The 24,448-nt window shown below is 35.9% G+C and overlaps 1 protein-coding gene across 1 annotated transcript; it reads left to right on the top strand.

Annotated features, from left to right (window-relative positions):
• Window positions 1–9: 9 nt before the first annotated feature.
• Window positions 10–22,693, top strand: LOC117317306 (integrator complex subunit 9-like). Its single transcript, XM_033872091.1, is given in 24 exon segments — window positions 10–166; window positions 465–592; window positions 2,736–2,802; window positions 3,739–3,807; window positions 4,554–4,693; window positions 6,229–6,315; window positions 6,779–6,899; window positions 10,210–10,299; window positions 11,039–11,083; window positions 12,119–12,230; window positions 12,593–12,708; window positions 12,710–12,774; window positions 13,293–13,353; window positions 13,865–13,907; window positions 14,297–14,425; window positions 15,028–15,083; window positions 15,255–15,404; window positions 15,786–15,872; window positions 16,206–16,304; window positions 16,727–16,843; window positions 18,761–18,820; window positions 19,316–19,943; window positions 20,188–20,409; window positions 21,546–22,693. Coding segments are annotated over 22 exon segments (1,971 nt in total). The 5' UTR covers window positions 10–157; the 3' UTR covers window positions 19,436–19,943; window positions 20,188–20,409; window positions 21,546–22,693.
• Window positions 22,694–24,448: the final 1,755 nt, after the last annotated feature.

Below are 24,448 nucleotides of genomic sequence, written 5' to 3'. Positions count from 1 at the left end.
TCACAAACAAACGCGGAAATGACTACGAAAGAATAAAAGAAAATGGCAGCGCCCATGGAACCTCCGCGATGAACTTGTCCCTTCGAAACAATTGAAGTTATTCATGCACAAGATCAGCTATTTACAATAATAACGTTGAAGGAACCCAAAGATCATCATGAAATTGGTAAAATGCAACTTCATGACCTGAGACGAGGTTTAAGTAGCCCACTTCAACGTAACGCTGTTGGTGTTTACTGTTTAGAGAAAATTTTAAAGATCAACCAATAAAGTTCATTCAATATATAGATATTCATAATTGTTGTTAAGTAAATAATGTATAAATCCTAAAACCATTTTTTTCAACTTATGAACTGGACGTAATATTTATCCACTGTGGCTTGCACTATGATGATCAAAATCATTTTGACAATATAATGTCCTCTGACAGTGACAGCATTTTTAAATTTTGTTTTGTTTTGTAGACTTGTCTGTCAGCCAATCCAAGCAAACCTTGCTTCATCCTTCACTTCAAAGGTGTGACGTTTATGTTGGATTGTGGTTTGGATGTCAGAGAAATCCTCAAGTTTCTACCCCTGCCTGTGGTACACAAGTAGGAACTTTTCAGTATTTCTAATTGATATTTTATGGATATTAAACTTTGTCTTGTTACATTATAGAAATTGCTGTTTGTAGTGTTGATAATATAATTCATGGAAACTAAAGTAAAGGTACATTGTACCACGAGTACTAATTCTGCGATTATTTAGATCATTGTACCTTGAGTATATTCAGATCATTGTACCACGAGTATTAATTCTGCGATTATTCAGATCATTGTACCTTGAGTTATATTCAGATCATTGTACCACGAGTCACAGATCATTGTAGCTTAATAATTGTACCATGAGTATAATCAGATTATAGCTGTAATGCTTCTTAATTATTATATGCACAATTTAATTTTACATTTTCAATCAAATGTGTATTACTCTACGTAAAGAGAAGTTTTTTTCTAATCATTGTGATTTGTTCTGTTTAGATTAAACTATCCATAATGCGGATATCATGTAAAATTTTGCAGTTATGATGGTACATTTTGTAAGAGAAACTTTTTAAAATCAAAATACTAACAATTTATACAAAAATGCCAACAAATCCTTTAAATCCTACTGTATAGACAATATTGAATGGATTCTGTTGATTATGAGCTAGATTTCACAAATTCAGAGGAAATTGGAGGGTCCAAGATTAAGGCCTGCTGTACATGTATCCCAGAGGAAATTGAGGTCCATCCCACCACATGTTGATCGTAGAAGTTACAAAAATTCGGCCCCTGAAGATCGAATCAAAAACAAAAACATCCACTTACCATAATTGTTATATAGATAATGTTTCTAGAATTGATCACCCTGAAACATTCACTGAGGTTAAGAAAGCAATTAAATTCATATGTAGCTACAAACTGTATACATATCAATATTTAATATTGAAAAATACTATTAATATCACTAACTATAAAAAAAATCTGTAGCTGAATATCAAAATTGATATGTATATACCGTAAAAACTAGTGTAATTTGCGCACCAGTGTAATTTGCGCAGGTACTTTTTGGGGCTGAAAATGCTGAAAAAAAACTACTATCTACTATTTTGCGCATGGAAAATTTTGACCAAAAACGATGTCCAGGAGGTCCTGAAAACAATACAATTAATAAGCTAGTTGTTTTATCAATCTGTGTATGATAACACTGCTTGTATATATTCCTCCTTTTTATAAGGAATTTGTGAAAATAAATATTAACTTTGATGACCTGAGTATGGTGTTGTTGCATCATTAAACATTAGTTACGTTTTTCCAGAACTGATTTCTATTTAAATTGTGATGAATCCCTAATTAACTCAAGTATCAACACATATAGTAGGTAGCTATACATAACTTCATTATCTGACATATTTAACAAGAATAAATTGCTATGTATATGTTTATTAATCTTCAAGTTCCTAACGGGAATTTCCATCGTTTTCCAAGATGGCGGACATTGAGAATTGACGATCTTTTTTCTGTAAAAAAAACCTTGAAAACTTTAAACTTTATTTCAGTACAAAAAAAACTGCGCAAATTACACGAGTTTTTACGGTAACTAAACATCAATATTAATACGTAACTAAAAATCAAAAATAACATTTATTATGTAACTTAACAAAAATGAAATATTACTATATATATATCAAATTTGTTATGTAATGAAATATCAAAATAAATATTTACATGCAGATATAATATTTAAATTAGTATAACCAAATATTAAAGGTAAACAATACAATAAATCCTGTAATTTTATTTTCAGTTTTGTATCGGATGCTGAATATTCTATATCTGATCATGTGTTATTCCATTTAACATTGAATAGCATGCTGCAACAGTTGTAAACTTGTGCGAGTGTTTTGTGACTTTAATTAACCAATCATATTTGTTAGATACATCCTGTCAAGTTGCACAAAATAAAGTACAATAAAATATTTTTCTCAAAGATGTTGTATTGATGACATTGTGCTGAATATTATGGATGCAGTTTAAATGGCATAATAACTTAAGCATTCTTCGCTCTGGTTTATATAACGAAGTGTTATAAAACAATAAATGACACTTTGTTTCTATTTATATGATCGTATGTGGCCTCTGTCTATAGATCATCATGTCGGTTGAATCAAAGTGTCATAATTGTATATTAATTAACTGTTCTTGTTTACAGTGAAAGATTATCTAAGTTAAAAGGATGGACGTCATCTGAGGACAAAAGTGAGGAATATACAATGTTGGTAAGTTCATAACTTCTGAAAGATGTTGGACCTTCCAGTAATAATAGATTTTGTAAAAGAGTTATCTCCCTTAAAAAGCATACATTTTGTAAGCAGCAATATAATGGAGCCTATTGTCAGGTTTGGTTTGAGTTCATAAATTAAAATAGGCATTGTTCATCTCTACTTGTTAAATGTGCTGATCAAGCTAAATATTTAAATGTTCAAAATTAAGGTACTTACTATGTATGTCTTCCATGAGTTAAAAAAAAAAATATATATACACCTACATCATCATCATCATCATCATTCTTTATTCCTCAAAAATATGAGAGTGTATATTACAAGTAATAATAATGAAAGTTAGAAATTATCAGAAAATCATACGATGTACAAATATATCATTAATATAAATTCAATTGTTCATCAAATCATTTCCTTTTGCTGGTGGGTGTATTCACCCTTGACATACAATGTATAGACTACGTTATATCGGCAGCGTTGAAATAGAGCTGCGCCTCTTTCCATTGAAAATAAACACTGTCTAGTGCGAATTCGCAGCATACAGCTTTGCTATCAAATTCATAATTGTCTATTTCTCCTTTAAATAGGGCAATTACAAAATTTTCTTCTTCCGTCTGCGATAGTATCAGATACGGTTGGACACCATAGTAGTTTATTACTTTGTCCATGAAAGTGTCCATATTAAAGAATGTCACATTACAGTCAGTGACGAAATGCCTAATGACGTCATGGAAGGGTTTTCCGCACTTCCCCCAAATTTTACTATTTTGTTCTGTAGGTGGGCATGTTATCATTTTACAGATGTATACTATTTCTTTCTCTGTATTATTTAGAACTAGCAGGTGGAAATTTGGGCTGTGTAATAATTTCTAATTTGAAATATTATATATATCTCAAAGGCCTGAAGATAATCCTTATTAATTTTTTTTCTAGGAACAAGAGTTGAAGCAGTGTGGAGGAAATGTGTTTGTAGATGGAATGATAGAATTCTCCATACCAGAAGTATGTAACTTTTAAAACGTGTTACTAGTAATTAATTATTGATAACATACAGATTGATAATCATCTAAAGAAAAAAAAATATATCAAAAAGATTGATAATTATATAAAGTAAAAAAATGATATCAATACATTTTGAGCAACATCTAGCGGCATTGAATACTAGAATTCAGTATATATATATTAGATTATATTGTGGCTGAAAAGACCTGTCCATCTGATGAAAATATCATACCACTTAGAATGACCTGATGACAACTTTTACAGCTTGCAGCAGCTGCTATACTCTCCCACAATCTCACAACTCTCTTACCACAAGCTCGTATATTACATATAGCTACCTAATTACCACAAGCTTTAAACTAGTACCTTACACACAAGCATGTTACTACCTTACTACAAGCTCCCCATTACCTTACCACAACCCTCCATTACCTTACCACAAGCTCTCCATTACTTTACCACAAACTCTCCATTACCTTACCACAAACTCTCTCCATTACCTTACCACAAGCTCTCCATTACCTTACCACAAACTCTCCATTACCTTACCACAAGCTCTCCATTACCTTACCACAAGCTCTCCATTACCTTACCACAACCCTCCATTACCATTACCTTACCACAAACTCTCTCCATTACCTTACCACAAGCTCCCCACTACTGGAAGCTCTCAACTCAAGTAATAGTCCAGATTTCCACACATAATTATGTCAATATAATTAACTTACAACATTTGGTATTGCCAGGTGAGCATCACTGACTTGTCCCAGGTGGACGCCATCTTGGTGTCTAACCACAATACAATCCTCGCTCTGCCTTATATTACTGAGTACACTGGCTTCAAAGGAATAGTCTACTGTACCGACCCAACTCTTCAGATCGGGAGGTAAGAAAGTTAGGACTTTTGGTTTACCCTTGACATTAAGCAATTTAAAAAGTCAAAGCATTCGTCAAACCGTTAAATTATCTATCCTTAGACTGGCAAACGTGTCAAATCTTGAGTAATGTGAGTCGAAATATAATCTGCATGAGGGGTCTTACTGTGGGAGTACTCATAGAAAACCCGTCTAATAGGGCAGGTGACCCTCCCGCATCACTGTTAATGTTGTCCTCCTCATATAAACACCTTAAATTCGACATTAATTTTCCCTTGTCATTATTTCCCTATTATCAATGTTGTACATGCTCAATAAGCATTTCAAATAAACATAGACATTGTCCTCTGTATAGCGACGACCCTATCAGGTCATTCGCATATTTAGTTAGGTCATGTGACTGGTAAATGTGGTAACATTAATACCGTTATAGATTTTGGCAAAGTGCAACCTTTAAATCACATTTTTCAATGAGGTATCTTGAATCAATGAAAATACAACTGAAAAGATTTTAACGATTCCCTTTAGAAACGTTGATTTATATATTGTCTGGGAAAGGACCAACTACTGCATTTTTGGCTTTTTAATCGAACTTTTCCACTTTTAATCATGGAAATCATTCAGGTGCACAGGAAAATCTACATCAATGAGTTAATTTCCTATCCAAAATGTCTCATTTCATATTTTTTAAAGTTTGATACAATGTTGCACTTTTGGAAAAACTACGATCGGTATTAATGTTTATGTCCCAATATTGGAACTCTTCAGTGTTTTAAGTGCAGAAAGGCGGCATAGAAACAAACAAACATCACTACATGAATGCAAAGAATCGTAATTAATTAAATGTATTATTTGCAGATAATTTTTTGAAGACATACTATATATTATATGGAACGTTTTAAGTTATACGTACAAGTTTGTACATTTAATATTTGCTAAAACCACGGCATTCATCGTTGGCATGACAGTCGTTCCCGGCATCACTCAGAAATGCAGTGACAAAGTGAAAGTATAATTTTTATGCTTAACTAACTGTTTCTCGTTAAACCATACCCATAGCTAATATTATTTGAAGTTGCTGTACTATATCCCATCAATTAAAACATCAAAATATGACAAAAACACTGCAAAATGTAGCCTTCGTGTCAGGCAGTGCAGACACAACGCAGAACCTGTAAATAATGTGACGTCATCGGAATGTTGAAGTTGCAACAAATTAAAAAAATGTATATATAAAAAGAATTATATACAGTAATACACTAATGAGCAACAGAATGGGGCGCAACTGTTTACATTAACAGTGATGCACATACCTTTACATACCCGATTTGGAATTCGAACCCTGGCCACCTAGGTGAAAGTCAAGTGTACATGTGTAACCAATGTGCCATATCTTACCACCCTTAAGTGTATTACTCAACTTATGATGTTTATTGCAGAGAAAATAATAATAATTTTTTGTTCTGTAATTTTGATGTTTTTAGAAATCATGAGAATTGTTTCTACCATATTCCTTGAACTTTACCGATAATGTTTCTGTTTACAGACAATACATGGACGAATTGGTAACTTACATTGAGAGGACCCCAAAATCTAATGTCTGTACCCAGTGGAAAGCGGACAATATTCTAAAGTAAGTACTCATCCCTAAGTCTAAAGTCTCTACTCTTTGGAAAGTAAACCTAAAGACCTGCAGCCCCACAGTGTCTTTAAGTGTTTATCCCTTTACAATGACAACACTAGGGTCAAAACCTATTAGATGATCATTGTTTGTTATGATATTTAAAAGTCATCCCAACTTATATAATCACTCTAACTTGTTGACCTGGATAGAAGCATACAGATTGTCCTGACTTTAGTGTGGGTCATGCTTTATACAGCCAGACTGAATAATTACTGGTCCGTCTTGATCAATTGGGAAAAGATATGGAAGGGTTTTTCTTTGTGCTGGAAATTTCTGTTATAATACTTCCAAGCTGAGGTATGCATTTTGCTACACTGATGGAGCAAACATGACCTGCATGTATACATAACTACACATGAGGAATGTGATCATTGATAAGTTATTGCTGAATTCTTTTCTCTTTACATTTCAGAATGTTGCCCCCCCTCCTCAGAGATACTGTTCGTCCTCAGATGTGGAAGAAATGCTACACAAGACATGATGTTAACTCCAGTCTCGCCCGCGTCCAGGTGGTGGGCTATAATGAAAGACGGGTAGGCATGCCTACAATGTACAAGTAGGACTGTATAAACCACCCTGTATGTTTATCTGATCAAATCATCACAAAAATAAAGATCTTTTTAGGTGACCTGAGACAAAGTCTCTGTTGACCTATTGCAACCTATTGGGGCCTGAGTGGCGGGGCCAAAAAGGGTAAAATTGACTAAAATTTCAAAAATCTTCTTCTCTACTCTCAGATATGGTGGAATCAAATACTCTTCATAGATGGAAGGGTGTTAAGGTGCTTTACCAAAATTGTGAATTTCATGACCCTGGGGTCTCACGTTTGCCCCTGGGGAGGGGGTAAACTTTACTAGTTTATATAAAGAAATCACAATTTTTGACTATTATTAAATTTGTTGGATTTGTATTGGAATTTATTCTTACTTGGTTAACATTATCACCATGGAATGACAGTTTGATGGTATGCACATGTTGTCCCTGACCGACGCCCATGGGGTTGATGGGCGGGCCAAAAAGGGTCAATTAAATTACCTTAAATACTTTAAAACTCAGATGACTGTTAAGGCTCATGGGCCTCTTGTCATTCATACAGTAAAGTAATGGCTCCCTGACAGTGCTGGCCTGTAGTATAGTAAAACTATTGTATTTGTAGGATATCTACGGCTCTCCGACAGTGCTGGCCTGTAGTATAGTAAAACTATTGTATTTGTAGGATATCTATGGCTCTCTGACAGTGCTGGCCTGTAGTATAGTAAAACTATTGTATTTGTAGGATATCTACGGCTCCCTGACAGTGCTGGCCTGTAGTATAGTAAAACTATTGTATTTGTAGGATATCTATGGCTCTCTGACAGTGCTGGCCTGTAGTATAGTAAAACTATTGTATTTGTAGGATATCTATGGCTCTCTGACAGTGCTGGCCTGTAGCATAGTAAAACTATTGTATTTGTAGGATATCTACGGCTCCCTGACAGTGCTGGCCTGTAGTATAGTAAAACTATTATATTTGCAGGATATCTACGGCTCCCTGACAGTGCTGGCCTGTAGTATAGTAAAACTATTGTATTTGTAGGATATCTACGGCTCTCCGACAGTGCTGGCCTGTAGTATAGTAAAACTATTGTATTTGTAGGATATCTACGGCTCCCTAACAGTGCTGGCCTGTAGTATAGTAAAACTATTGTATTTGTAGGATATCTACGGCTCTCCGACAGTGCTGGCCTGTAGTATAGTAAAACTATTGTATTTGTAGGATATCTACGGCTCCCTAACAGTGCTGGCCTGTAGTATAGTAAAACTATTGTATTTGTAGGATATCTATGGCTCTCTGACAGTGCTGGCCTGTAGTATAGTAAAACTATTGTATTTGTAGAATATCTACGGCTCTCTGACAGTGCTGGCCTGTAGTATAGTAAAACTATTGTATTTGTAGGATATCTACGGCTCCCTGACAGTGCTGGCCTGTAGTATAGTAAAACTATTATATTTGTAGGATATCTACGGCTCTCTGACAGTGCTGGCCTGTAGTATAGTAAAACTATTGTATTTGTAGGATATCTACGGCTCCCTAACAGTGCTGGCCTGTAGTATAGTAAAACTATTGTATTTGTAGAATATCTACGGCTCTCTGACAGTGCTGGCCTGTAGTATAGTAAAACTATTGTATTTGTAGGATATCTACGGCTCTCTGACAGTGCTGGCCTGTAGTATAGTAAAACTATTGTATTTGTAGGATATCTACGGCTCCCTGACAGTGCTGGCCTGTAGTATAGTAAAACTATTATATTTGTAGGATATCTACGGCTCCCTGACAGTGCTGGCCTGTAGTATAGTAAAACTATTGTATTTGTAGGATATCTACGGCTCTCCGACAGTGCTGGCCTGTAGTATAGTAAAACTATTGTATTTGTAGGATATCTACGGCTCCCTAACAGTGCTGGCCTGTAGTATAGTAAAACTATTGTATTTGTAGGATATCTACGGCTCTCCGACAGTGCTGGCCTGTAGTATAGTAAAACTATTGTATTTGTAGGATATCTACGGCTCCCTAACAGTGCTGGCCTGTAGTATAGTAAAACTATTGTATTTGTAGGATATCTATGGCTCTCTGACAGTGCTGGCCTGTAGTATAGTAAAACTATTGTATTTGTAGAATATCTACGGCTCTCTGACAGTGCTGGCCTGTAGTATAGTAAAACTATTGTATTTGTAGGATATCTACGGCTCCCTGACAGTGCTGGCCTGTAGTATAGTAAAACTATTATATTTGTAGGATATCTACGGCTCTCTGACAGTGCTGGCCTGTAGTATAGTAAAACTATTGTATTTGTAGGATATCTACGGCTCCCTAACAGTGCTGGCCTGTAGTATAGTAAAACTATTGTATTTGTAGAATATCTACGGCTCTCTGACAGTGCTGGCCTGTAGTATAGTAAAACTATTGTATTTGTAGGATATCTACGGCTCTCTGACAGTGCTGGCCTGTAGTATAGTAAAACTATTGTATTTGTAGGATATCTACGGCTCTCTGACAGTGCTGGCCTGTAGTATAGTAAAACTATTGTATTTGTAGGATATCTACGGCTCCCTAACAGTGCTGGCCTGTAGTATAGTAAAACTATTGTATTTGTAGGATATCTATGGCTCTCTGACAGTGCTGGCCTGTAGTATAGTAAAACTATTGTATTTGTAGGATATCTACAGCTCCCTGACAGTGCTGGCCTGTAGTATAGTAAAACTATTGTATTTGTAGGATATCTATGGCTCTCTGACAGTGCTGGCCTGTAGTATAGTAAAACTATTGTATTTGTAGAATATCTACGGCTCTCTGACAGTGCTGGCCTGTAGTATAGTAAAACTATTGTATTTGTAGGATATCTACAGCTCCCTGACAGTGCTGGCCTGTAGTATAGTAAAACTATTGTATTTGTAGGATATCTACGGCTCTCTGACAGTGCTGGCCTATAATATAGTAAAACTATTGTATTTGTAGGATATCTATCCCTAACAGTGCTGGCCTGTAGTATAGTAAAACTATTGTATTTGTAGGATATCTACGGCTCTCTGACAGTGCTGGCCTATAATATAGTAAAACTATTGTATTTGTAGGATATCTATCCCTAACAGTGCTGGCCTGTAGTATAGTAAACTATTGTATTTGTAGGATATCTACGGCTCTCTGACAGTGCTGGCCTGTGGTATAGTAAAACTATTGTATTTGTAGGATATCTACGGCTCTCTGACAGTGCTGGCCTATAATTTAGTAAAACTATTGTATTTGTAGGATATCTATCCCTAACAGTGCTGGCCTGTAGTATAGTAAAACTATTGTATTTGTAGGATATCTACGGCTCTCTGACAGTGCTGGCCTGTAGTTCCGGTTACAGTATCGGCAGCTGTAATTGGGTTATCAGCTCCGAGTATGAAAAGGTAAGGGAAGCATGGCTATCTCTATTGTAGTAGGGAGTTAGGTTCAAGCATATTTTCTTCCTCCAAACATTCATCGATAAATAAATTAGTATAATTATGGTGAATATTTTTGTACAATAGTCATGTACATGTAGTTCAATTTGATCATAATCTTGATGCTTGTCATTTGCTAGTCAAATTAAATTTGATGGTTGTTTGACATTACTGTATATATAACCAAATTAATAAATGAAGTTGTTCAAAACTTTAGTTAGTCCAAAAACCCTCTTTCTCACTTTTCAGTCAAGTAGGCTTCATAATCTTTATATGCTCACAAGTTGTGTGTTCTTTAATTTCGATTCAACATAATTTGTTTAAAAAGTTATTGACCTATTTCATTCATCATATTAATGGAAATTGCAGGCATTGTAATCATGACAAGTAGTTTTCCTGAGTGATGTTTTGATTTCAAATTGGTATTAAGAAAAAACAAGTCTTTTTTTAGTGTTATCTTAATCTTGTTTGGAGGTGTCCTCTCTGTTTTCGTTTTGTATAATTATGCTTTCTAGACATTATATTTAGAATGTATATTAATTTATAAGTCCACTGTGCTTGAGGGAAAGGTTATGACAATGTGTTGGCCTCTTGTGTTTATTACAGGATAAATACTGTAATAAAGAGATGATAATTGACAAACAGGAATTTATTCTCCTTTCTTTTAAATCTTGTTTTACATACACAATTTGTTTTCGTTACATAGATCTGCTATGTTGCTGGAACATCAACATTGACTACCCACCCAAAGGTAACTCACAACCCTTGTATTGTGATGAGTTGTTACTCAATGGACTGTACATTAACTCACAAGATATGAGCACAAATATTTCAAAACAAATCGGCTAACAAAAGATCAAAAATTATTTAGTGTCCACCATACAGCTATTTTGTCCTTCTAGGACTTGTCAGTAATGCTAAAGGCCTAATAATTTGATGATAGAAGACAACCAAAAGCCAAAACTTGACATGACATACATGTAGATCAAAGGAAATGATTGTCTGGATGGGGAAGTACCAAAGACCCATAGTTTTCAACAAATTTCATAATTTTTGACATATTCATGTCTTCGTCAAGAAATAGGGAGGCAGATAGTGTTACCCATGTCTGTACCGTCCAGTCCCGTCCCAATGCAATGTAACTACCTTAATTATCTCAGGAACTGCTGATGCAATCCTCACCAACCTGTGTTTGAGGGTGTCAAGTGGCAGTGCAGGGGCATTTATGTCTTACAGACATTTTCTATTTCATTCTCCTGTGTGTTTCTGAACCATGCCGCAAATCGAATGAATTGAAATGCCAATCTTGATATAACTATGCTGTACTTATATAGCAGGTACATTTTACATTTTGTATTTGCTTATTTTGTTCTAATATATATTACCTTGAATGTAATTTCATTGTATAATTACTCAGAAAACATTGGAATTCGTAGGTCAGGTGGGGAGTCAAAAGTGTAAAAACTGAGTGGCTGAATCCTTGTTAGACTCAAGGTTGGGTTCAAAAGTTAGGGAATCCATCCCTGCACACCTATCTATCCCCAGTGACTTATTAGCTGCTTGTCTGTGGAAAAGAGGTGGAAACTGAATTAAGGAGATTTGCATTCTACAAATATAACAATTTGAAGATAAGAAAAAATGAATACATCTCTTCAGAATCAGCACAAGGATCCTACCCTGCCCCTGTAGACATATATCATGTTTATGATTTTAACTTCAATATCCTACTGAAGTGAGAGATAGATTCTAGGTTAGGATCAATTCTTTGTTTTTTGCTGTTTGACAGCCAGTGGACCAAGCGCCCCTGAGAAACAGTGACCTCCTCATCCTTGGATGTCTGACCCAGACACCAACCGTTAACCCTGATGCCATGATTGGGGAATTCTGTGTTAATGCAGGTATACCTCAGTGTTTAAAACTGTTACAGAAAAATCATCATGAGCATTTATATACATTTTATGTGAATAATTCTGAAATCTTGAAATATAAGTCTGATTATAAGAGACAATCTTCAAAAGTATTATTTTTTAATTAAAGATACAAAGAATGTAATTATAATCAATGTTTACTAAATAAACCAGCATTAGTTTAGTCTCCTGTCATCCATCCATTTCTCTCAAACAATTTTGTTATAAAATACTTCTTGAGATCTAGACCTGTCAGAAGTATATTTCTCAAATTGGATAATTATGTAGGTCTCTTTTATTGATATGATATTGACTTGGTGTTGTGATCACTTTTGTGTAAATTGACATTGTAGCTGTTACTCTGAAGAATGGCGGCAATGTCCTTGTGCCCTGTTATCCCTCTGGAATCACCTATGACCTGTTTGAATGTTTGAGCGGCCATCTTGACACATGTGGACTGAGTACCATCCCCTATGTATTTCCTATCTCCAGTATCTGATAGTGTTCTCGCCTTCTCAAACATCTTTGCAGAGTGGTGAGTGTCTTACATAAAACTAAAAAAACCTTATCTGTCAATAGGAACTCTTCTGATGTACTTCACAACACCTTACATGCAAAATGTGTATGAATTTGTTTTAAAGAATTTAAAAAAAAATTCTCTGGAAAAAACGTTTACCAGCAGTTGTGATTTACAACTCATAATCTTAAATTAGAAAAAGAAATATTCCAAACCTGAAGATCTTTATATGACAGAAATTATACCCTGTTGGTATAGTTATTAATTGCCATCTACAACTAGAAAAGCTGCTGTTAGGGGAAAATGAACTTAGTTACAAATGGTAGCTTTACTAATCTAAACAATGTCCACTGTACATGTGATGTGGCACAAGTCTCATTCAGAGTTTTAAGTGCCTTGCAGGTGATTTGCCACTGAACTGAATTGTTCAACAACACCTATCCCAAATCCCCACCCCCACTCCCCACCCCCCACTCCCCGCCACTCCCCTCCTCTTTTGATAAATTAACCTTCTGGAGTCCTATTATCCTTTACAGGCTGTCTACAGTGAAACAGTCCAGGGTTTACCTCCCTGAACCACCCTTCCCACATGCAGAGGTATGTATAAAAATCATCTGTTTTTACAAGAACGTACTCATCAAGATGACATTTATACACGCTCAGAAATATTAGGAAAGTAATTTAATCTGCTAGCTTCAATCCGCCCAGTATGGTGGGGGTTTGGGTGTTGTCTGTAAGTATGGCAAAATTACACTAGTGTTGCATGGTATATTGTATCATGGTGAAATGACCCCAGGGTTAAAATACCATTATGGTGAAATTACCCCAGGGTCAAAATACCATTATGGTGAAATGACCCCGGGGTCAAAATACCATTACGGTGAAGTGATCCTATGGGTCAAAATACCATTATGGTGAAGTGATCCCATGGGTCAAAATACCATTATGGTGAAGTGATCCCATGGGTCAAAATACCATTATGGTGAAGTGATCCCATGGGTCAAAATACCATTATGGTGAAGTGATCCCATGGGTCAAAATACCATTAATGGTAAATGATATAATGGTATTTCCAGTATAACATCACTGTCGCCTGTCTAAATTTCAGTTGGTGACGTTGGGCAGGCTGAAGCACTTCAATAACATACATGGTACGTGATACATTTGTTTGAGTTTGCGAGATATCTCCATGGTTGATTATTATTATTTAAAATTGGCAAAGGATATGGTATAAAAATCTTTAGATGGAGAAACAAATTGTGCTTGAATTATTGAAAGTTTTACATTCTGTTTTCCATTGAATGTGTTATATTAGCCTATGGCATGAAAAGACATTAAATATATCACCTACAAATTTAATTTGAAAATAAGTCAAAGAAAAGCAGAGGTTTTATTTGCCTTTATAATAGCAGGTGGTCATTCCTTGACTGGAGAATCTCTGCTGCTACCATTGTCATTGTATTTATCTGTACGAATGACAACGTATGGCTAATAAGCTACAAAAATTAGATTGAATTATGTTTGTATTTCTATGTGACAGATGGTCTGAATACTGACTTCAAGACACCATGTATTGTATTTACGGGTCACCCCTCGCTGAGGATGGGCGACGTCGTCCACTTTATAGAGATGTGGGGGAAGTCTTCCGGAAACACAATTATATTTACAGGTAAATAATAGATACCTTCCATCTTACTCTCTAGCTAGAACAGCTAATAAAGTTAATCATATTGCTGTCAACTGATCTTCAGGATTACTGTACTTAAATTAAAAATTTGTCAAATTTTACATAATTATTGGTCATAAGCAGAGATAAGTTAATTAGCTAGTAAATATCTCTGCTGAATATAATTATTTTGTATTGAAATGTTCTTTTTTATAAAGTTGTTATTTTATCTGACTTAAGACAGAATACAGTATGATCTGAGTACAATTATTAGTCCCCTACAGGTGAAACCGGGAGGAGGGGGGGGGGGGGGGGGGGGGGGGGGGCTATATGTTTCCTCCCTGTCAGTCTGTCTGTCCCTGTGTTTGTCCGTCCATCCACTTAATTTTTCACACTTTCTCCACTGTTTTTATGTTGGTTTATGTTGGTGAAAGTTGGTTTGTTACTTCAGTATAAGTAGCTGCAGATTAGGTTCGAGTTTCAAGATTTTGGGTCACGGTCAAGGTCACTGTTGCTATTATTAGTAGGGACTGGTAGGGAACATTATTGCTTTAGCAATACCCAGCATGCTTATTTAATACGAATTTTGTGTTAATTTTCCCCAGAGCCTGATTTTCCTTACCTTGATGCTTTAGCGCCGTACCAACCGATGCAGATGAGGGTACGTATTGAATGTCAATGATGCGAAGTTTTAACTCTAATTAATTAGGTCTTAACTTCGAATAAATGGAGACATACAAAAGTATTGTATTTTCACAGATCTTCTGGTTCTTCTAATCTCCTGTCCAGGCTTCTAAACCTTTGAAGATGTATGTGGTGTATTGTATTCCAGGTGTGTTATTGTCCTATAGACACCAGCCTCAACTTTGGCCAGGCTAATAAACTCATCAAAGATCTCAAACCATCTCACCTGGTGGTCGCAGAGAGCTACACGCATCCGCCCGTCTCCATGCCGACCCGCACAGAGTTTGTCATTGAGTGGGTAAGTCCTCAGTCTCCATGCCGACCCGCACAGAGTTTGTCATTGAGTGGGTAAGTCCTCAGTCTCCATGACTCACCACACATAATTTGTCATTGAGTGGGTAAGTCCTCAGTCTCCATGACTCACCACACATAATTTGTCATTGAGTGGGTAAGTCCTCAGTCTCCATGACTCACCACACATAATTTGTCATTGAGTGAGTCCTCAATCTCCATTCTATTCTGTTTAAAGCTGATTTTGTTTATTTTCAAATCAAAATTATTATTTGACATGTTTGAAATTTGACTTTTTGGTTAACATTTGAGAATTGTTATACTGTGAGAACATTTAAACATATATAGGCCCAGAAATATTTTGATGTTGGTAGACTTAATGTTGTAGGAACCTGGCCCTTTGACATACAAACGAGGGGAGATCGTATCATTGCCAATTAAACGCCAGTTTGAGTCTGTGGAGTTGAGCTCTGAGGTATGTAAAAGAAAACAAATTTTAGTGAGTGTTATTGCATGGAAATATCCATCTGTTGGTCATAATCTTTTAGCTGAAAATAAACTCCTAAATGATAATGATTCAAATTAGTCCCCTTCAGGCATATATACATATTTAAGCAGTCAAGAGAAGATAACATTATGAATTTGATTGCTGTGATATCACCGTAGATACACCATCATGGAAATGATTGGCTAATATCTAGCTGTCTATGATCCATGCTTCAGCCATTAGGTACCAGATATATTCTAAAAATCTAAATTTATATTTTTATGAGAATATTTTGATCTTCCATTAATGTTTAAATGACAGCTGGCAGCCTCTCTGGAACCGTCAGAAGTAAAGCCAGGGACTAGTCTATGTATGGTCACCGCCTCTCTGGTCGTCAAGGACAACAAATACCTGTTAAAGGTAAGATATGTAAATAAAATACAAAACATATGTACACCAGATTTTATATCTGTTTTATTGATATTGTTATAACAGAGCTACAATTTGTTCTACTGTAGATCATTAAAACACACACTGCAAAGCCATCTGTAGAGAAGGCCTGTATTAGGAAAAGTCTTTTGTTTATAAGAGACTGCCAGTAATTAGAGAAAAGAGACTAAATGTATCTGTATAAAAGACCATGATGGTTGATTGCCAATGAGTTAAATTTATCTTTTTGATCCTTTTCAAAATTTGCCTCCTGCACTTTCCTATGATTCCTTGTGTAATAATCATTGTTTAGTATATTCATTCAGCCCACTGTCCATATCTATACATCTAGATTGTAAAACTGCATTATTGGAAGATATTTGTTTGATCATGTCCTCTGCTGTCTATTGTAGCCATTGTCATCAGAGTCTTTATCCATTAAAAGACGAGCGGATGGTTCATTGATCCGACCAAAATCCTACATCTGGGGAAAACTCAACATTCAGTCTTTTGTGGATGCCCTAACTAAGGTCAGACTAAGTAAACACCACGTTTATCTGTTTATGATTGTCTGAATAGGTAGTGTAAATTAACCAGTGTAATTAGTGTAAGTTAACCAGTGTAATTAGTGTAAATTGACCAATGTCTTGCACTACATGTTTTCCATTTTGAGATCTTGTGAAGCCGGTCAATAATATATGTGGGTACATAAAACTCTCGCATTATATATAAGTGCCAAGAAATACATTATCACTTAAATTAAGTCGAAAAAATTGTGCTGTTGAGTTTGTCAGAACTACAAATAGATTTTCACATGTATTATACATCTTATTGTCCAAACTGACACAATAATTGATAACTATCATAACTACCCATAAATCCAAAAATGGCTGTCCATCAGATCTGATGTTAAGGTAATACCTAAAACATTTAATAAGAATGATTATGAATATGAACAATATTATTTTGCATGGTGGACCAATTATTTCTTTTAAGTTAACATTATCTTTATAGTATTTGACCATCTAAAATTAATTTAAAATCCTTGATACAAATATACATACTAGTAGCATTTTGAATTGAACTCACCAAAAACATCAATCTTGCCAAATTATTTCATTTTTGCTTAAAAATTCAGAATGCAGTATCCATGGCTGGCCCCAAAACTCATGGGTGGATCACCAGTGGCTGTTAAGCCAATATGGACATTGTTGGTCTGTATCCCATGGGTGGAGGGAATCCTCTCAAGGATGCTGGATTCGAAGCTAAAACATTTAATTATTTTGAAAAACGTTGATAATAAATATAATTTTAGATTATATAATTTATATAAATTAAATTTCAGATATTGTTTATATAATTCAAACATATTTTATGTCTGTTCGATTTATGCTTTATGATTAATTTTCTAATTACATCCCATTATATGATATATATATATTATTCATATACTAGTTGTTACCTCTAGGAGAGGACTTATATAGGCTATGCCTGGTGTTTGATCCTTTTTCTTATTTTGAATATTGTTGAAACTTAAATTGAAAAATTGAAAGTCGAAAAAATTCACACTTAAGTAGCCATAACACATAATAGTCTGAAAACCTATTACAACTTAAGAGATAAGAAACAGAACTAAGTATTTATGGTATTTTATCTTGAAATGGCTGCCCATATGCGACATCCTGCAGATTGTTGCCTATAGATTTAACAGAAAATTTAAAGGTCAATATTTGAAGATACCCGGAATATCCAATTACTGTTATACATATATATATTGATATCATAACCAATTTTGACTGCCTATATCATGTGTCATCTTCGCTAGCCAAGGATTATGATCATGAATATGATCATGTGTAATGTCTTGTAGTTATCCGACATATTCTGAGGATCAGAATTCGTCAATATTGAACAAGCCATAAGCGGACACACAAAGTACAAACTTTCAAATGATGCCTCGTATCTCCTCAGAAACTGATTGTGATATTTGACCAACATCTCATCACAGAATCCAGTGATAATGAAATTCATACTAAAGAAAGTGCTGACTCCACGTTAGTTGATTTTGGTTTCCAGTGTAATAGGAAGGTGTAATGAGAAATACTCTGCCAGCGCTGGGCTTGGAACTAGCAACCTTTCGCTATCAAGCTGAAAGACAAACATCCTACCACTAGCCTAAAGTGAAACTCCTGCTAATCTGAGCTACTGTAGTAAGGTGATTTCTACTCACCACTTTTACACTAGTAGTAAATATGGTTCAAATATATAGCCATCTAATAACATTGCTGAAATCTTACTGGTAGATTCTGATCAAAACAAGCATAGAAATTGACTTCATTTGACTTTTATTCACATGAAGTTAAATCTACGGTATAATGGAAACTAGAGGAAGTTGACTGACTAAGAATTGATGTTTACATGTTTTTGTTTTAATTTTCATTAAACAGCAAGGTATAACAGACATAAAAGTGGAGAGTATTGGAGAGAACGGCTCCATTATACATCTGGTAAGTCTGTTTCCTCTAACTCACCATGTTGTTATGTTGGTCTTCAATGTTACAAGTTTAGATGACCTTTTCCCCTTCCCACTACGACCAGTTTCTAATTAAAGGGGTATTTGTAACTTATTTAAATATTAGGGGGCTGGAGGTAATGCAGTAAACTCATGTAGAATCAATAATGCATTAGGCTGTCCCTGCTATCTGATAATATAACTTCAGTTAACTGTAAATTTTAGTATAAAACTTTTATATTTAAGATTTTGATTATTTTCACATTAAATCCTGCAATTTCAGACCACTGTAAATCTCTGAATACAGATTTGACTATTGTACAAAATGAAAATCTGGCATTATCTTACATTTCAGCAAAATTGTGAGTGGCATAAATGTAGCTATTTGATATGTAACTGTACCAAAAATGACAAATTCATTAAAAAAAATACAAAAATGCTAAAATTTTCAAAACTCTCAAAAATACTCTTTTGAAAAACCTGTTTACAGTCCAATGATGATACGCTGATACAAGTGGAGTCTGACTCGACACACATCATATGTGAGGGGGAAGAGGCAGTTAGGACTAAACTCAGGGACACCCTACTCAAATGTCTCCACAAACTGTGACACCAGTGTCTCCATAAACTACAACACATGACCAGCCGTGAGATGTACAGAATTCATATGTCTCCACAAACTGTGACACCAGTGTCTCCATAAACTACAACACATGACCAGTCGTGAGATGTACAGAATTCATATGATGTCTCCAAAGACTGACATTGGTCCAGTCCTGAGACGTAATGACATATAAAGACCAGTGTCTCCACAATCCGTGATACTTAAAGATCTGTGAGATGTACAGAAATAAACAAGCTCAGTGTCTCCTGAAGCTATGATAGGTGGATCAGATCCGAGACGAAGGACTTTCTCTATACAAACTCAGTGTCTCCAAATACCAGTACTATGATAATGTCGTAGGTGTGTGAGAGAATGGAGACTTTATAAACAAACCCACTGTCTCCGTCCATGATAGAGGGAAGAATGTTTTATATGGTCAGGTTCATTATAGAGGAGAGAACTTCTATATATGGTCAGGTTCATTATAGAGGAGAGAACTTCTGTATATGGTCAGGTTCATTATAGAGAGAACTTCTATATATGGTCAGGTTCATTATAGAGAGAACTTCTATATATGGTCAGGTTCATGTTAGAGGAGAGAACTTCTGTATATGGTCAGGTTCATTATAGAGGAGAGAACTGTATATGGTCAGGTTCATTATAGAGGAGAGAACTTCTATATATGGTCATGTTCATTGTAGAGAGAACTTCTTTATATGGTCAGGTTCATGATAGAGAGAACTTCGGTATATGGTCAGGTTCATGATAGAGGAGAGAACTTCTATATATGGTCAGGTTCATGATAGAGGAGAGAACTTCTATATATGGTCAGGTTCATTATAGAGGAGAGAACTTCTATATATGGTCAGGTTCATGATAGAGGAGAGAACTTCTATATATGGTCATGTTCATGATGGAGGAGAGAACTTCTATATATGGTAAGGTTCATGTTAGAGGAGAGAACTTCTATATATGGTCAGGTTCATGATAGAGGAGAGAACTTCTATATATGGTCATGTTCATTATAGAGGAGAGAACTTCTATATATGGTAGCTATTTGATATGTAACTGTACCAAAAATGACAAATTCATTAAAAAAATACAAAAATGCTAAAATTTTCGAAACTCTCAAAAATACTCTTTTGAAAAACCTGTTTACAGTCCAATGATGATACGCTGATACAAGTGGAGTCTGACTCGACGCACATCATATGTGAGGGGGAGGAGGCAGTTAGGACTAAACTCAGGGACACCCTACTCAAATGTCTCCACAAACTGTGACACCAGTGTCTCCATAAACTACAACACATGACCAGCCGTGAGATGTACAGAATTCAAATGTCCCCACAAACTGTGACACCAGTGTCTCCATAAACTACAACACATGACCAGTCGTGAGATGTACAGAATTCAAATGTCTCCACAAACTGTGACACCAGTGTCTCCATAAACTACAACACATGACCAGTCGTGAGATGTACAGAATTCATATGATGTCTCCAAAGACTGACATTGGTCCAGTCCTGAGACGTAATGACATATAAAGACCAGTGTCTCCACAATCCGTGATACTTAAAGATCTGTGAGATGTACAGAAATAAACAAGCTCAGTGTCTCCTGAAGCTATGATAGGTGGATCAGATCCGAGACGAAGGACTTTCTCTATACAAACTCAGTGTCTCCAAATACCAGTACTATGATAATGTCGTAGGTGTGTGAGAGAATGGAGACTTTATAAACAAACCCACTGTCTCCGTCCATGATAGAGGGAAGAATGTTTTTATATGGTCAGGTTCATTATAGAGGAGAGAACTTCTATATATGGTCAGGTTCATTATAGAGGAGAGAACTTCTATATATGGTCAGGTTCATTATAGAGGAGAGAACTTCTGTATATGGTCAGGTTCATGTTAGAGGAGAGAACTTCTATATATGGTCAGGTTCATTATAGAGAGAACTTCTATATATGGTCAGGTTCATTATAGAGGAGAGAACTTCTATATATGGTCAGGTTCATTATAGAGGAGAGAACTTCTGTATATGGTCAGGTTCATTATAGAGAGAACTTCTATATATGGTCAGGTTCATTATAGAGAGAACTTCTATATATGGTCAGGTTCATGTTAGAGGAGAGAACTTCTGTATATGGTCAGGTTCATTATAGAGGAGAGAACTGTATATGGTCAGGTTCATTATAGAGGAGAGAACTTCTATATATGGTCATGTTCATTGTAGAGAGAACTTCTTTATATGGTCAGGTTCATGATAGAGAGAACTTCTGTATATGGTCAGGTTCATGATAGAGGAGAGAACTTCTGTATATGGTCAGGTTCATGATGGAGGAGAGAACTTCTATATATGGTAAGGTTCATGTTAGAGGAGAGAACTTCTATATATGGTCAGGTTCATGATAGAGGAGAGAACTTCTATATATGGTCATGTTCATTATAGAGGAGAGAACTTCTATATATGGTCAGGTTCATGTTAGAGGAGAGAACTTCTGTATATGGTCAGGTTCATGTTAGAGGAGAGAACTTCTAAATATGGTCAGGTTCATGTTAGAGGAGAGAACTTCTATATATGGTCAGGTTCATGTTAGAGGAGAGAACTTCTATATATGGTCAGGTTCATGTTAGAGGAGAGAACTTCTATATATGGTCAGGTTCATGATAGAGGAGAGAACTTCTGTATATGGTCAGGTTCATGTTAGAGGAGAGAACTTCTGTATATGGTCAGGTTCATGATAGAGGAACGAACTTCTGTATATGGTCAGGTTCATGATAGAGGGAAGAATTTCTGTAAAGTATTGCCACTTGTTGAATTAGACACAGCAAGTCAAGCTTTAAGAAACAGAAATATTTCTACTGAAACTTTTCAGGTTAGATTTGTGCAGACAACTAAACAATGAATGTGGCCCAGAGAGATGCTAAAAATTTTACATGCATCATCAGAAGTGTCCTCATCCTGTTTCGAGGCTGAACTGAGAAACACATGCTGCTAAATTGATGGATGTGGTCATAAATCATTGGCAGAATTTAGTATTGTTACAACAAACTGACAGCACACTTCAAATACTCAAGTTTGTCCAAAAGACCTTGGACAATGTCATGAGAAAGAGTCGAGGACAACAAATTAAGCCCAAAAAATTAGGTGACTCCACTCGAACAACACTGTAAGGACATATGGCTATATTGATGTACTTGACATGTTAACATGACTTCTGTAGTACCAATAAAATTCAAATTTGGTGCTATATACATGCAATTGATTTGTATTCTTATGTTTTAATTCCATTGTAATTTTAGCCCACCATCATCAAATGATGGGCTAATCAAATTAAACTACGTCCGTGGTCTGTGGTCTGTGGTCCGTCATCCGCCTGTCAACCATCCTTGAATCCTTGGTATCACTATTACATGACAAAGTACTGGAGGGATGTTTCTCAAACTTAACATGTATGTTTCCATTGGTGCTTTGTTGTGTCCATTCAATTATGATCCAGAAAACAAAATGGCCGATAGGCAACCATCTTGGATTTTGATGGTTTACGTTTGCTATCCTGATTTTTCAGAAAATTTATGTTAGATATTTCTTAGATTTTATATGAAGGTTTTCCTTGTTATCAGACTATTAACAGGAAAGAGTAAACTGAAAAGTAGAGAAATTATAAGCAAGGAAAGAATAAACAGAAAGTAGAGAAAAGATAAGTCTTTTGTAAATAGAACCAATAAATATCATTCAATGGTGAGTGCTTAGATCCCTCTAGGATCTCTTGTTAAATGTTAATTGTTTAGTGTTTTCCTTGTATTTTCACAAAAAAAAGGTGAGAGCAATTTGACAATGTTTTAAAAGTGGTTTTATCAAGAAGTGAGATCCTTTAATGCAGAACCAAACAGTTATAAAGTTATAGGTATCCAGGCTTTATCTGTGCAGGTGATCGACACAGATACTGTGGCCACAGGGACTTCTCACAAAGTTCTTTCTCTTCTGTCAATATATTTTAATTGGTGCATATAGTAATGACTTTGGATTGGGAAAATTTGTGCCAAGTCCCTGTGCATGTACCTGGATGCTATAGACCTATTTTTAGCTCACCTGGACCGAAGGTACGGTGAGCTTATGCCATGGCGCGGAGTCCGTCGTCCGTCCGTCCGTCCGTCGTCTGTCGTCCGTCCGTCGTCCGTCCGTCCGTCAACATTTGCTTCAAATCGCTACTAGTCATAAAGTTCTTATTGGATTTTGACCAAATTTGGCCAGAAACATCCTTGGCAGAATGGGAACAGATTTTGCATAAATGGTGACTCTGACCCCTGAGGGGCCAAAGGGTCGAGGCCCAATAGGGGAAATAGAGGTAATTCCTTTAAATCGCTACTAGTCATAAAGTTATGAATGGATTACAACCCAATTTGGTCAGAAACATCCTTGGGGGAAGGGGAACAGATTTTGCATAAATGGTGATTCTGACCCCCGAGGGGCCAAAGGGGCGGGGCCAAATATGGGAAATAGAGGTAATTCCTCTAAATCTCTAATAGTCATAAAGTTATGAATGGATTTGAACCCAATTTGGACAGAAACATCCTTGGGGGAAGGGGAAGAGATTTTGCATAAATGGTGGCTCTGACCCCCGAGGGGCCAAAGGGGCAGGGTCCAATAGGGGAAATAGAGGTAATTCCTTTAAATCACTACTAGTCATAAAGTTATGAATGGATTTGAACCCAATGTGGTCAGAAACATCCTTGGGGGAAGGGGAACAGATTTTGCATAAATGGTGATTCTGACCCCCGAGGGCCCAAAGGGGCGGGGCCAAATATGGGAAATAGAGGTAATTCCTCTAAATCTCTACTAGTCATAAAGTTATGAATGGATTTGAACCCAATTTGGTCAGAAACAGGGGAACAGATTTTGCATAAATGGTGACTCTGACCCCCGAATAGCCAAAGGGGCGGGGCCCAATAGGTGAAATCATCTGTAGAGGTAATTCCTTTAAATCGCTACTAGTCATAAAGTGGTGAATGCATG

This window comes from Pecten maximus, chromosome 19, assembly GCF_902652985.1.
Source record: "Pecten maximus chromosome 19, xPecMax1.1, whole genome shotgun sequence".
Classification (NCBI taxonomy): Eukaryota; Metazoa; Mollusca; class Bivalvia; order Pectinida; family Pectinidae; genus Pecten; species Pecten maximus.
This window is presented reverse-complemented; position numbering and strand designations above follow the sequence as displayed.